Source organism: Lepidochelys kempii, chromosome 2 (genome assembly GCF_965140285.1).
Source record: "Lepidochelys kempii isolate rLepKem1 chromosome 2, rLepKem1.hap1, whole genome shotgun sequence".
In the NCBI taxonomy this organism is placed as follows: Eukaryota; Metazoa; Chordata; order Testudines; family Cheloniidae; genus Lepidochelys; species Lepidochelys kempii.
Window position 1 is genome coordinate 3,949,247 of NC_136381.1, and position 12,965 is coordinate 3,962,211.

Sequence of the window (12,965 nt, forward strand, 5' to 3'; positions counted from 1 at the left end):
CCTTTTTTCTCTCTTTTCCTCCATGCCCCCAGCTTGTAATAAGAACAAGGGCCTGGTGAGAGTGGGCGGGGAGGGGAGAGAAGGGGGAATCTTGAATCCAAAGCTGCCTCACAAATGGAGCTTGCAGCTCTGTTCTGAAGGCAGGTTCTCCGTTTGGTGAATGTCCCCTTGTTTCCCAGAGGGCAGCCTCGGCCTGATGATCTTCACTTGTGCTGCAATGGGAGTCCTGTTACAGAAGTCTATTTTATCTAATTGAGGCTTAGATGGGAGAGCGTAGAGGAATTTAGGGTTGGGACAGCCAAGCACTGTAGTCTCAGAGGTGGGGGAGTCAGGGCAAGAGGGCTAGGGAAGCCAAGGCAGCATCAGAACAAAAGTCTTTTGTGAAGATAATGTTGTAGTCTCTGTGGCTTAGAAGCCAAATAATTTGTTTGTATATTGACTTTCTCATATGCTGGGGTTTCCTGTAGTCTCAAGTCCTGTGTTGAAATTTCAACATGTTTGAGGTTTTTGAGAGTGAAAGATTCTAGGGACCTTACACTCCATGCATCTGAAGTAGTGGGTTTTCGACCACGAAAGCCCACACCCAAATAAATCTGCCAGCCTAAAGGTGCCACCAGACTCCCCGTCGTTTCAACAAAAGTGAGTAGGCAGAAAGTGCTATCAAATGCAGTTAATCTCTGGGAGGATTCCCAAAGGGATGGATTTTAAATCTGAGAATTGTGCAGTGGAGGCTCTAAAGAGTATGAAATACATGCTTGAATTTGCAGTTAAAACTGCCTAAAGTGGGAAAACTCATTGCAGCCTTACCTAGGTAGCTGTTAAGGTGGCTTCATAATAACATAGCACACCCACAACCATTGTGTAACCCTTGAGATATGTGCACTGCTTACCCAAGCGCATGCATGGTATTAATGACCTCTCCGTCCCTCCTTGTTCATCATCTCTTGTTGGTCTTGCCTGATATTGGCTTTGTTAGCTCTTTGTGGCAGACACTGCAATCTTAATTTTTCTGGTAAAGCACCGTGTGCATCTGTAATGCAACATAATAAATCATCTGTGCTGGTGCACAGCTAGGAAGTATGAGCGGTTGGCTTCCGCTTCTTAGACATCCAGGAAGAGAGACAGGTCTGAAATACCAAATTCCCTAGCTTTCCGTTTCTAAAGGATCATTATAAATTATGGACCATAACAATACAAGCACCAAAAGTAAACCTCTATCCTGATATAACGTGGGTTCGCATACAATGCGATAAAGCTCTGACATGCTGCTCTGAGAAGCGTGTTAAGGGTGCCGGGCTGTGTTGCTCCTTTTCCTGCTGCAGGTGAGTACGGGGGGCATCCTTTCCCCAACCTCCCCGCACTCACCGGCGGCGGGAAGTGGAACAGCCCGGCCCCAACCCACTCCACTCGGCCACCTTCCAGCTGCAATGCTCTGCTTCCTGCCGCAGGTGAGTACGGCGGGCGTCCTTTCCCCAACCTCCCCGCACTCACTGGCGGCAGGAAGCGGAGCAGCCCTGCTCCAGCCCACTCCACTCTGCCACCTCTCAGCCGCAGTGCTCTGCTTTCTGCTGCGGGTGAGTGCAGGACCTTTCCCCAACACCGCCCCCCCCCCCCCCACCAACCCAGCAACACGGCTGGGGCTGGGGCAAGGGAAGCGGAGCGTGCTGGGGCCATGTTGCTCTGCTTCCCACCATAGGTGACTGCGGGGGGCGTCCTTTCCCCGGCGGCGGGAAGCGGAGCGCTGCGGCTGGGAGGTGGCGGAGTGGAGCAGGCTGGGGCCGCGTTGCTCCGCTTCCCGCTGCTGCCAGTGAGCACCTGTTAGGCGGTGGGGCTGGGGGGTGGACAGGGGTCAGAGCAGTCAGGGGACAGGAACATGGGGGTTGGGTAGGGGGTGGGGTCCTGGGGGTGATGAGGGATGCAGGGGTCTCTGGAGGGGGTGGTCAGAGAACAAGGAACAGTGGGGGGCAAAGCAAGTTCAATATAACGTGGTCTCAGCTATAATGCGGTGAGATTTTTTGGTCTCCCGAGGACCGCGTTATATCGGGGTAGAGGTGTAGTTGTACAGAATAGCATAAATGTGTTACTTTGCTTTATAGCCTGATACATGGATTTTGTTCTCAGACCTCACAAAACAAACTGTTTTACACTAAATTTGTGGAATGATTTAGGAGGCCTGTTGGTTTTTGTGCTTAGTATCCGGGGTTTGGGTGGTGGTAAAGAGAGTCAAAAGTATGGGAACTTCAGCTTGATAATGTGAAGATGGAGAGAACTGTTCTCTGGCTCTGACTAGAGATGGAAAGATGGAAGAATTTCATTTTTCTAGCTCTTTCCTAGTTGCGTTTCATGGCTCTGTTGCAAATAGCAATACTGCAGTTTGACAGTCATTATCTAGAAATGTATAAATACGGTGCAGTGGATGGATTTGAGGATCTGAGGTAGTGGTTTGCATCTCCCAAAAAGAGATTAAAAAAAAAAAAGATGCCAGAAACATTTATTTGCACATACCTTTCATTCTGCTTTGCATGGACATGTGTGCTTTTATAATCACTCATTTCAGCCCATCTGTTTGATACTAATATTTTCTTATTATGTACCTTTAATTTGTACACAAAGAACAGCTTTACAGCTGGAATGCATTGAGTCATCAATACTGTGTGTGAAATCGAAGGATTTTTTATTTATTTTGTGATGTGACATTAAAGTATATTGGAAGTCCAGAGACTAATGGAGTCTTTGATGCACTTGTTGTGCCAATGTGGGTGATTGTATACATGTATTCCCAGTATTCACATGGGCCCGGGAGACCAGAGACTGCTAGTGTCTTCAAATACACCCTACTGTTTTGCAAACCTTATTTCCCAAAGAGACAATGGAAGGGGCTTTATTATTTGTATTACAGTGGTGTCTAGAGGGCCGAATGAGATCAGGACCACTAAGGCATTGGACTGGGACTTAAAAGTTCTGGGTTCTGTTCCCTGCTGTCCTACAGGCTTAGGCAAGTCACTTAACCTCTCTGTACCTGCATTCCCCATCTTTAAAATGGGGTTACTTAACACCCTTTTTTGAGGTAGGATGAGGATGTATTTAGAAATGTTTAAGGTATCCAAGTAATAGTGTTGAGTGTTGTAGGCAACCCTATACAGCTGCTCTCGTGTGTGTAAGCTGGACTCTGTTCTTGCAGGCCAAGAACATGACCAAACCTTCCAGAGCTCAGTCCACTAGCATCTTCTCTGACATAGTATTAAATTAGGAAGACCACCTGGGTGTTAATGTGCATGAGGGTTTACCCTTAAATGGGGTTGGGTCTGCCTTCTTGGAAACTATAGGAAAAAGCGTGCACATTGAGTTCAATGACAACTGTAGCACAAACCTGCTGATAAGACCTAACATGCTGTTGATTGATTAGATAGTGATCCATTGGGGAAGTGGATCACCCCCCCACCCCCCCAAAAAAGTGTAGGTGTTCTGTTTACAGCTGTGGGGGTTGGGTCAGCTCCCTGCACTACTGTGATCAAAATTTCTTCACTCTGGGTTGGGCTGGGCTCATATAAAATGAATCTACAGTTCTGGATTTTAAACTATCCCAATTTCCTTTCTTTTCCACTAGTTGGTGCTCCTTTATCTGATTTGAAATATGTTTACAGAGACAAAATTTTAGACACCTTCCAATCCCTTCCCATAATTCATCCCCCCTCAATTTTTAATGAATTATTAGGTATCTCAGAATAATATCTGGCAGCAAAATGCATATAGCGTAACTGCTGTCTAGGCCTTCCCCATCTAATTCCCCTTTATCACAACTTTTCACTCTTCCTGTACTCAGGTTAGTCTAGTGATAACTATTCATAAGCGGGCAGTTTTATGTTACATTGAAGACAGGCAGGGTAGATTCCTGTATTATGTACGTACTTCTCAGAGTAATACTGAGTGGGTCATTTGTTGTGAGATCCATAGTGCTGTTTTGGAAATGGGACAGGTCGGGCCAGATGGCTACAGGAGAGTGATAGAAGGCAGATATATTAGCCCCAAGTTAAGTATGTCCCTTTTCCCTGGGTAAGGTAACAGGGAAGGTTCCAGAACAATCAGGAACTTTCTGGAAACAATTAAGGCAGACAGGCTGATTAGAACACCTGCAGCCAATCAAGAAGCTGCTAGAATCAATTAAGGCAGGCTAATCAGGGCACCTGGGTTTAAAAAAGAGCTTACTTCAGTTTGTGGTGCGTGTGAGGAGCTGGGAGCAAAAGGCGCAAGAAGATGAGAGTGAGAAGGTGTACTGCTGGAAGACTGAGAAGTCCAAGCATTATCAGACATCAGGAGGGAGGTCCTGTGGTGAGAATAAAGAAGGTGTTGGGAGGAGGCCATGGGGAAGTAGCCCAGGGAGTTGTAGCTGTCACGTTGCTGTTACAGGAGCCACTGTAGACAGCTGCAACACACAGGGCCCTGGGCTGGAACTCAGAGTAGAGGGTGGGCCCGGGGTCCCTTCATCCCCCCAACTCCCTACTTGATACCGGAGGAGTTGAACTGGACTGTGGGTTCCATCAGAGGGGAAGGTCTCTGGCCTGTTCCCCAATCCACTAGGTGGATCAGCAGAGACTGCGGGGATTGTTCTTCTTCCTTTCCCCATGCTGGCCAGTGATGAGGCTGACTGAGTGAACGACAGATTTGAGCCACAAAAGTGGCCAAACTGAGGGCTGCCGTGAACCTCTGAGGTGAGAAAATCCACCAATAAGCGCAGGACCCGCCAAGGCAGAGGAGGAACTTTGTCACAGAAAGGAAGATCTAAGTTTCTGTGTATTCTGCCATGTGTGCATTTGCCTTCTGTTTCCATTGTGTTTCGATTCTGCAGCTGCTTGAGGCTAGAAAGAAAGTGCTGCAGTGTCCCTGCATTTTGTAATAGAGGGACGTCTTGGTGCTAGGTTTATCATTTTAAACTCTTAATTACAAAAGTATATTCTACTACAAATATCATCTGGAAATGGCCAGATGGTTGAGGCCTATGGTAAAGCTACAGGGCTAGATTCTACAGTCCTCACTTCATAACTAGTGAGAACTCCCATGGATTTTTTACATGCCTACTTGAGGCTTTTCTAGGCAGGCTGAGATTTCTGCCTTGTGGGATTTTACTAGGCAGGCTGCTGTGCTGCTCTTAGCACTCTTAATTTCAATTTTAACTCCGTTGAAATCAGGAACTGAAAACTAAGGTTCCCGTATAAAAGATATCCACATCTGTAAATGTTGTTGTAGATAACGTGGTCAAGTGACCAAGTCAGTGATGCTGTGGGAACCTTAATCTTTAAACATCTAACTCTTTGCATTTGAATTCCCATCCTTAATAGAATCCATTACATTGCTTTTGCCAAGAGGAAATCCAATGGAATCTTTTAATCAAAAGTAAGAGGGAAAACCACTTGATAGCACAAAGTAATAAATGTACTTGACCATGCGTCCCTGAAAACCTGGAATGTCCCTGTTTTTAGGGCCTGTCCATCAGTTTTTCTGTTCCTGATCTTTGTAACCCTGCAGAATGACCACCTGACAGAACCATGGGCCAGCAGAGGGGCTTTTCCAGGCCTACCTGCTGCACTCCAGTTTCTTATTTTCCCAGACTCCTACATTGAGGAGGCACATTTCCCCTTTTAAAAATATATCAATTTAACATTAAATACAAAACTGTTAATCCAGCAACTTTGCAAATGTGAAACAGGAAGTGATCGTTAACTTGTTCAATTGCACAGCACTGTTTAATCACCTAACTAGATACCCAGGTTGCAGATGTAACTTTTCTTAGCCCACAACTCTTTTTGTGGCTTTAGTATTTATATTTGCAACCTTAATGTTGCCTCCATGCAAGTTTTAATTTCCTTGTTTTGAGAGGAAAAAAGACTGTTGGAGCAAACTTACTCCAGCTCGGTAGAGCTGCACAGTTCCAGAACTGTTAAATGTACCCACGCTATAAATATAGAGAATACAACCTGTGGCGCAGTATAATACAAAATGTTTGCAACAGGCTTTAATGTCATTTAAATAATTGCTTAACTGCAATCGCAAACCTTCTTGTAACCACTTCATGATCTTAGAATATTTTCCAAACTCTGACTGTTCCTCAGTGAGGACTATGTAAAGTTTGAAGTCCAATTATTGATCAGTACAAACACACTGTGAAACGTGAAATAGGTAAGTACTCCTCTTCCTCAAACCTCTCATACGACTGAATGACTTTCCCCAAAATGAGAGCGATGTCTTGGGACGGAGGTGAGCATAACAATTTTAGCAGAAATGTCCAGCTATCAGTAGTGAAATAGTTAGTAGGACTGTCAAGCGATTAAAAAAATTAATCACGATTAGTTGCACTGTTAATAATAGAATATCATTTATTTAAATATTTTTGGGTGTTTTCTACATTTTCAAATATATTGATTTCAATTACAACACAGAATACAAAGTGTATAGTGCTCACTTTTTATTTTTTGATTAAATATTTGCACTGATAAAAACAAAAGAAAGTATTTTTCAGTTCACTTCATACGAGTACTGTAGTGCAATCTTTATCATGAAAGTTGAACTTACAAATGTAGAATTATGTAAAAAAACCTGCATTCAAAAATAAAACAATGTAAAACTTTAAAGTCTACAAGTCCACTCAGTCCTACTTTTTGTTCAGCCAATCGCTCAGACGATCAAGTTTGTTTACATTTTCAGAAATAATGCTGCCTGCTTCTTATTTACAATCTCACCTGAAAATGAGAACAGGCATTCACATGGCATTGTTGTAGCTGGTGTTGCAAGATATTTACGTGCCAGATGCGCTAGAGAGTCATATGTCCCTTCATACTTCAACCACCATTCCAGATGTCGATGACTGGTTCTGCTCGATAACGATCCAAAGCAGTGTGGACCAACTCATGTTCATTTTCATCCTCTGAGTCACATGCCACTGTTGCCGGCACCCAGTGCCGAGAGGCTGAACAACAGCTTGAGTGGTTCGTTACCCGGTGTGCTACACCCAATAATCACAACGGGGTGGAGAAGCAGAAAAGTTTATTTGCAGCTGCAAAAAGGTACAGGGAGAATAAAATCTCAAATCCTGCACAACAGAGCAGGAAATTACACAGGCTTTTATACATCCTTTTTTTCAGCATACTTATCCAATAGCAAGCTGCTCCAAGTATCCATATAGCCAGCCAATCCAGTTCCCAGCTAGTTCCCTGATTCTCTGTATCATTTGTTAAACTATACATAAAGCTGCTTTATTCAGCATTGTTCTTCCATATCTCCCCTGTTTGGCCTTGCTTAGTTTCAGGCAGTCTGACTCTGCAACATACTGTTGCAGATTCTCAGCATAACTGCTGTGTGTGCCTCCAGGCTGGGGGGGCCAAGGACACTTGGGCCTAGCACGCAGAGCTGCTGCGAGTGCCTCCAGGCAGGAGGGGGAGGGGCAAGGACACAGGGGCCTAGTGCGAGGGGGCTTCATCGACACTCGTGGTCTTCCATCCCCTCGAGTTACCTAGTGGCCATGCCCCAGTGTTCCCAACACCACCAGCAGAAGATTGATTTTCTTTTTCGGTTGTTCAGGTTCTAAGACTTCTGAAAGCATGTTCCACACCTCGTCCCTCTTGGATTTTGGAAGGTACTTGAGAGTCTTAAACCTTGGGTTACATGCTCTAGCTATCTTTAGAAATCTCACATTGGTACCTTCTTTGCATTTTGTCAGATCTGCAGTTAAAATGTTCTTAAAACAAATGTGCTGGGTCATCATCCGAGACTGCTAGCACATGAAATAATACGACAGAATGCGGGTAAAACAGAACAGGAGACATACAGTTCTCCTCCCACAAGGAGTTCAGTCATAAATTTAATTAACGCATTTTTTTAATGAGCATCATCAGCATGCATCTGATGAAGTGAGCTGTAGTTCAGGAAAGCTTAATAAATTGGTTAGTCTCTAAGGTGCCACAAGTACTCCTTTTCTTTTTGCGAATACAGACTAACACAGCTGTTACTCTGAAACCTATCATCAGCATGGTAGCATGTCCTCTGGAACAGTGGCCGAAGCATTAAGGGGCATATGAATGTTTAGCATATCTGGCACATAAATACCTTGCAACGCCGGCTACAAAAGAGCCATGCAAATACCAGTTCTGACTTTCAGGTGACATTGTAAATAAGAAGTGGGCAGCATTATCTCCTGTAATTGTAAACAAACTTTTGTCTTAGCGATTGGCTAAATAAGAAGTAGGCCTGAGTGGACTTGTAGACTCTAAAGTTTTACCTTGTTTTGTTTTTGAGTGAAGTTATGTAACACACAAACTACATATGCAAGTTTCACTTTCAGGAAAAAGAGATTGCGCTACAGTACTTGTATGAGGTGAATTGAAAAATACTATCTTTGTCATTTTTACAATGCAAATATTTGTAATAAATATAGTAATATAAAGTGAGCACTGTACACTCTGTATTCTGTGTTGTAATTGAAATCAATATATTTGAAAATGTAGAAAAACATCCAAAAATATTTAATAAATTTCAGTTGGTATTCTAACAATGTGATGAAAACTGTAATTAATTGTGATTTTTTTTTTAAATTAATCATGTAAGTTAACTGGGATTAATTGACAGCCCTAATAGTTCGCAGTGATGATATTTAAATTGCCGTCTTTAGGTTTTAATTTTTAACCCCTTGAGGCAAATGGAGCAATTGACACATCTCTCAGCTGTTTCAGTTTGTATGCCTACTCAGGAAGACAACACTGTATTTGTTTGTATCTGGCTCCTGTCTTTAAGGTTCTCTTCATAAACATAAGGGATAGAAAAATCATCATCATCTTCTGGTTTTTTTTTTAAACAGGAACGCATATCTGGAGCCAGAGGTGAATTTTGCCGTAAATTCCGTAGCCTCCAAATTGTGGGGTTGTGGGTCAATGAAAGCTGTTTTGCAAAGTAATAGTTTTGGATGCCACAAATAACATACATTAGCTTTCAAAAAAGAGAAAAGGGGTTAAATCCTTTATAATATCTGAAGAGTGAGTATGTTTTCAAAATGCCTCAAATTTATTTTGTTGAATTGGGGTATGTTTTAGACATTGGGCTTTGAAATTTTTAATTTTTTTTTTCAAATTGTGAAAGGTCTTCCACGTTAACAAAGATATTGTACCCTCTTTTTAGCAGAACCAGCCAGGTTTATTCTTTAAAGTCTTAATGTACAGTTGTATCCTTTTTCTACATACAAACTATCTTAGATGTTAAATCCTCATCCTTGCCTAATCTTTGTTTTCTTGTGCCCGTGACATGAGTGGAGGGGAAGAAAATGGGCTTACATAATGTATGGAAGAGACTATTGTCTTTATTCACTCATTTAATTAAACTAGCTATATTTAGTTCTCAGACCTGTTGGTGTAAATAGAGCAGAAAGAGCTCTAACTGCTGAGGGTTTCAATGAGTTTTAGCCTTGCAAACCTCCTGGTTTACTGAGCTGGGATAGCAGTGGCCTTGTAAAGTGTGTCTGTACTAGGAAATGACCTGGTGCTCACTCTGGTTGTCCTGTGTTTGCTAGCAGTTAGTTTTCAACACCAATTTGGGAAGGTGGGGGAAGCTATTGCTGACTTTTTCATGTGAGCTATTTGCTGAGTGTAGACGCTGCTGCTTTGCTCTCTGTAGGAGAGGAATGAGTGTGGTCTACTGGATTTTGCTTCTGGCTAGGAGCTAGGAACTCCTGAGTTAATCCTGACTGCCGCTGATTCAGTCTGACTTTAAGGAAGTTAGTTAATTTATTTGGCTATGTCTATATGGCATTCAGGAGGTGTGATTGCAGTACATATAAGCATATCTGAGCTAGCTTGCTAAAAATGGCAGTGTAGCTGCAGTGCTCCAGGCTAGCTGTCAGAATACAATCCCACCTGGGTCCCAGGGTACGTACTCAGGCGGCTAGCCCATGCTGCCATGGTTTCACTGCTGTTCTTCGTGAGCAAGCGTGTGTATGCCTGCATATGCTTCAGTCGTGCCTTCTGATTGCTTTGTTGACGTATCCTCTGTGTCTTGGTTTCCCATTTGTAAAATGGGGATACTTCTGTCGTACCAGAGTGCTAAGAGTTAATTAGTTGATTTTTACAATGCTTTGACCATAAAAAATGTTACATAATATAATGATATTTAGCACTTAGTGCACTGTCTCTTATTATTTTGCAGATAGGGAAATTGGTCCAAATCACACTGCAAGTCAAGGTCAGGGCTGGTGATAGAATCCAGACCTCTTGATTCTTAGTCCTGTCATCAAGCAACTGTACCCTCCTGGAAAGTACTAGGATATGTAATTAGAAGCTGGCAATATTAATACCTGGCATATAAACTGAATTTTATCCCAGCAGTTCATGCCAAGGCTAACCAAGAAGCTTTAACATAGCGCTGTTTTCCTCTGTCCACTTTAATCTTTCTGTGTAGCCAGTCGGTGGTTTTGGATGTGGATTTTGTGAAGATATGGCTCACTGTTCTGATGAATCTGAATGGTTTTCCTGCATGCATATGTGATGCCTGCATTTGAATGCCCCACCCGAGCATGAGTGAAGTCCTTTCATTCCTTTTCATATTATATTTGTCCTGAATCCCCAAACCTTTCACCCTTTCCAGCGCAAGACAGTTCTGGATAGCCCCCAAGAAGCCCCACCTGCCCAATCAAAGAAAAAGTCAGGTCGCCTGACTGTAAGTCCTGTTGGGGATGGGGGATAACTAACCAGTGGTTGTCTGTCTTCTGTGAATAAATTGGAGGCAGAAACAGCCCCCGTTTGGACAAAAGCTTCATGCTAAAGTGTATGGGCCCCAGGTGCTTTGATGAATTCTTGCAATTCATTTGCCACCCAATGCTATGCCTGTCCATAGGAGCCTGTCCATAGGCAGACTGTCAGAGTTCACAGTTAAAGTAGATAGGTCTTGAGGACTCAAAAGGTAGCCCTCCCACCTCTGAGCTAAAGGCCCTGGATTACAGATCTGTACCTAGATTTCAGAGCCCATGCCTATCGTGAGTGGTTTGCCTTTTGGATGAGACTTGAGTTTTTTTGGCATCTCTTGTGCCAGCTGGAAGCCACACTGCAGGGCTCCAGGAGTGGGGGTTTCTTCTAAGATCTGCCTATTAACACAAAGCCTCGTGTCAGAACAGTAATCTTTAGCTGAGGGCTGAATCTGGTGTTCTCCATAGTGTGCTCCTGTGCTCCTCTTATAGCTGGAAGCATTTATTTGAAAGATAGACAATGTTCCTCTGTTCTTCCTGCTCCCTTCATGGCAGTCCCAGCCTTTGCTGACCCCCACCAAGCTTGGGAGCCAACCTATAGCAGGGCAGCCACAAGACTGGTTTGTGCAACTCGAAAAAAACAATCTGCAGGAGTATCCCTCGTGTCCTGGACACAAGACCATGGGGGGCTAATGCAGAGCAGAACACATGGTTCTTGTGTTACCTGAACCCCGTGGGCTACTATCTAATTCACTGCAGAGAACATAAGAATGGCCATACTGGGTCAGACCAATGGTCCATCTAGGACAATATCCGGTCTTCAGCCAGTGGTGAATGCCAGATGCTTCAAAGGGAATGAACAGAGCAGGGCATTCATCAAGTGACCCATCTCCTGTGGTCTAGTCCCAGCATCTGGCAGTCAGAGGCTTAGGGATCCCCAGAGCATGGGATTGCATCCCTGAACTTCTTGGCTAATAGCAGCCATTGATGGACCTATTCTCCATGAACTTTAGTTCTTTTTTGAAACCAGTTATAGTTTTGGCCTTCACAGCATCCCTTGGCAATGAGTTCCACAGGCTGATTGTGTGTTGTATGAAGAAGTATTTCCTTTTGTTTGTTTTAAACCTACTGCCTATTAATTTCACTGGGTGATCCCTGGTTCTTGTGCTACATGAAGGAGTAAATAACACTTCCTTATTTACTTTCTCCACACCATTCATGATTTTATAGATCTATGCCATATTCTTTCTTTCTTGTCTCTTTTCCACGCTGAACAGTCTGTCAGAAGCTGTTCCATACCCTTAATTTTTTTCTTGCCCTTCTCTGTGCCTCTTCTATTTCTAATACATCTTTTTTGAGATGTGGCGACCAGAACTGCACACAGTATTCAAGGTGTGGGTGTACAATGATTTATATAGTGACATTATGATATTTACTGTCTTCCTAGCTATCCCTTTCCTACTGGAACCTACATACTGTTAGCTTTTTTGACTGCCCCTGCACATTGAGCGGATGTTTTCAGAGAACTATCCACAATGACTCCCAAGATCTTTCTTGAGTGGTAACAGCTAATTTATACATCATCGTTTTGTATGTATAGTTGGGATTTTGTTTTCCAATATGCATTACTTTGCATTTATTAACATTGAATCTCATCTGCCATTTTATTGCCCAGTCACCCAGTTTTGTGAGATCGCTTTGTAAGTCTTTGCAGTCTACTTTGGACTTAACTATCTTGAGTAGTTTTGTGTCATTGGCAAACTGTTTACCCCTTTTCCCAGATCATTCTGAATATTGACCAGTGCTGCTCCCAGTACAGATCCTTGGTGGACACCACTATTTACTTCACTCCATTCTGAAAACTGACCATTTATTCCTATTCTTTGTTTCCAATCTTTTAACCGGTTAGTGATTCATGAGAGGATTGTCTCTTTATGCTATGATTGCTTAGTTTGCTTAAGAGCCTTTGGTGAGGGACCTTCTCAAAGGCTTTGTGAAAGTCCAAGTACACTATATCCACTGGATCATCCTTGTCCACATATTTTTTTTGACCCCCTCAAAGAATTCTAGTAGATGGAGGCAGGATTTCCCTTTACAAAAGCTGTGTTTGTTTTCCCAACAAATCCTGTAGTGGGTTGGGCCACAGAGACCCCCTTGGGACTGCCACCTGATGTGGTGAGACTACCTCTGAGCCCGTTTTCCCTGGCAGCTTGGGACTTCAGTGCCTTGTCTTGGTGAGCCAGACATG

At 43.3% G+C, this 12,965-nt stretch overlaps 1 protein-coding gene across 7 annotated transcripts in view; it reads left to right on the top strand.

The window, feature by feature from the left end:
• The window catches only part of EEF1D (eukaryotic translation elongation factor 1 delta), a 38,652-nt gene that overhangs the window by 18,670 nt on the left and 7,017 nt on the right, over window positions 1–12,965 (top strand). For 5 of the 7 annotated variants that reach the window (XM_073329935.2, XM_073329933.2, XM_073329934.2 and 2 more), the window contains one exon: window positions 10,621–10,692. The exons of the other annotated variants lie outside the window; for them this stretch is intronic. In XM_073329935.2, the coding sequence (XP_073186036.2) occupies window positions 10,621–10,692 (72 nt within the window). The remainder of the gene's footprint in view (window positions 1–10,620; window positions 10,693–12,965) is intronic. 7 annotated transcript variants of the gene reach the window in all.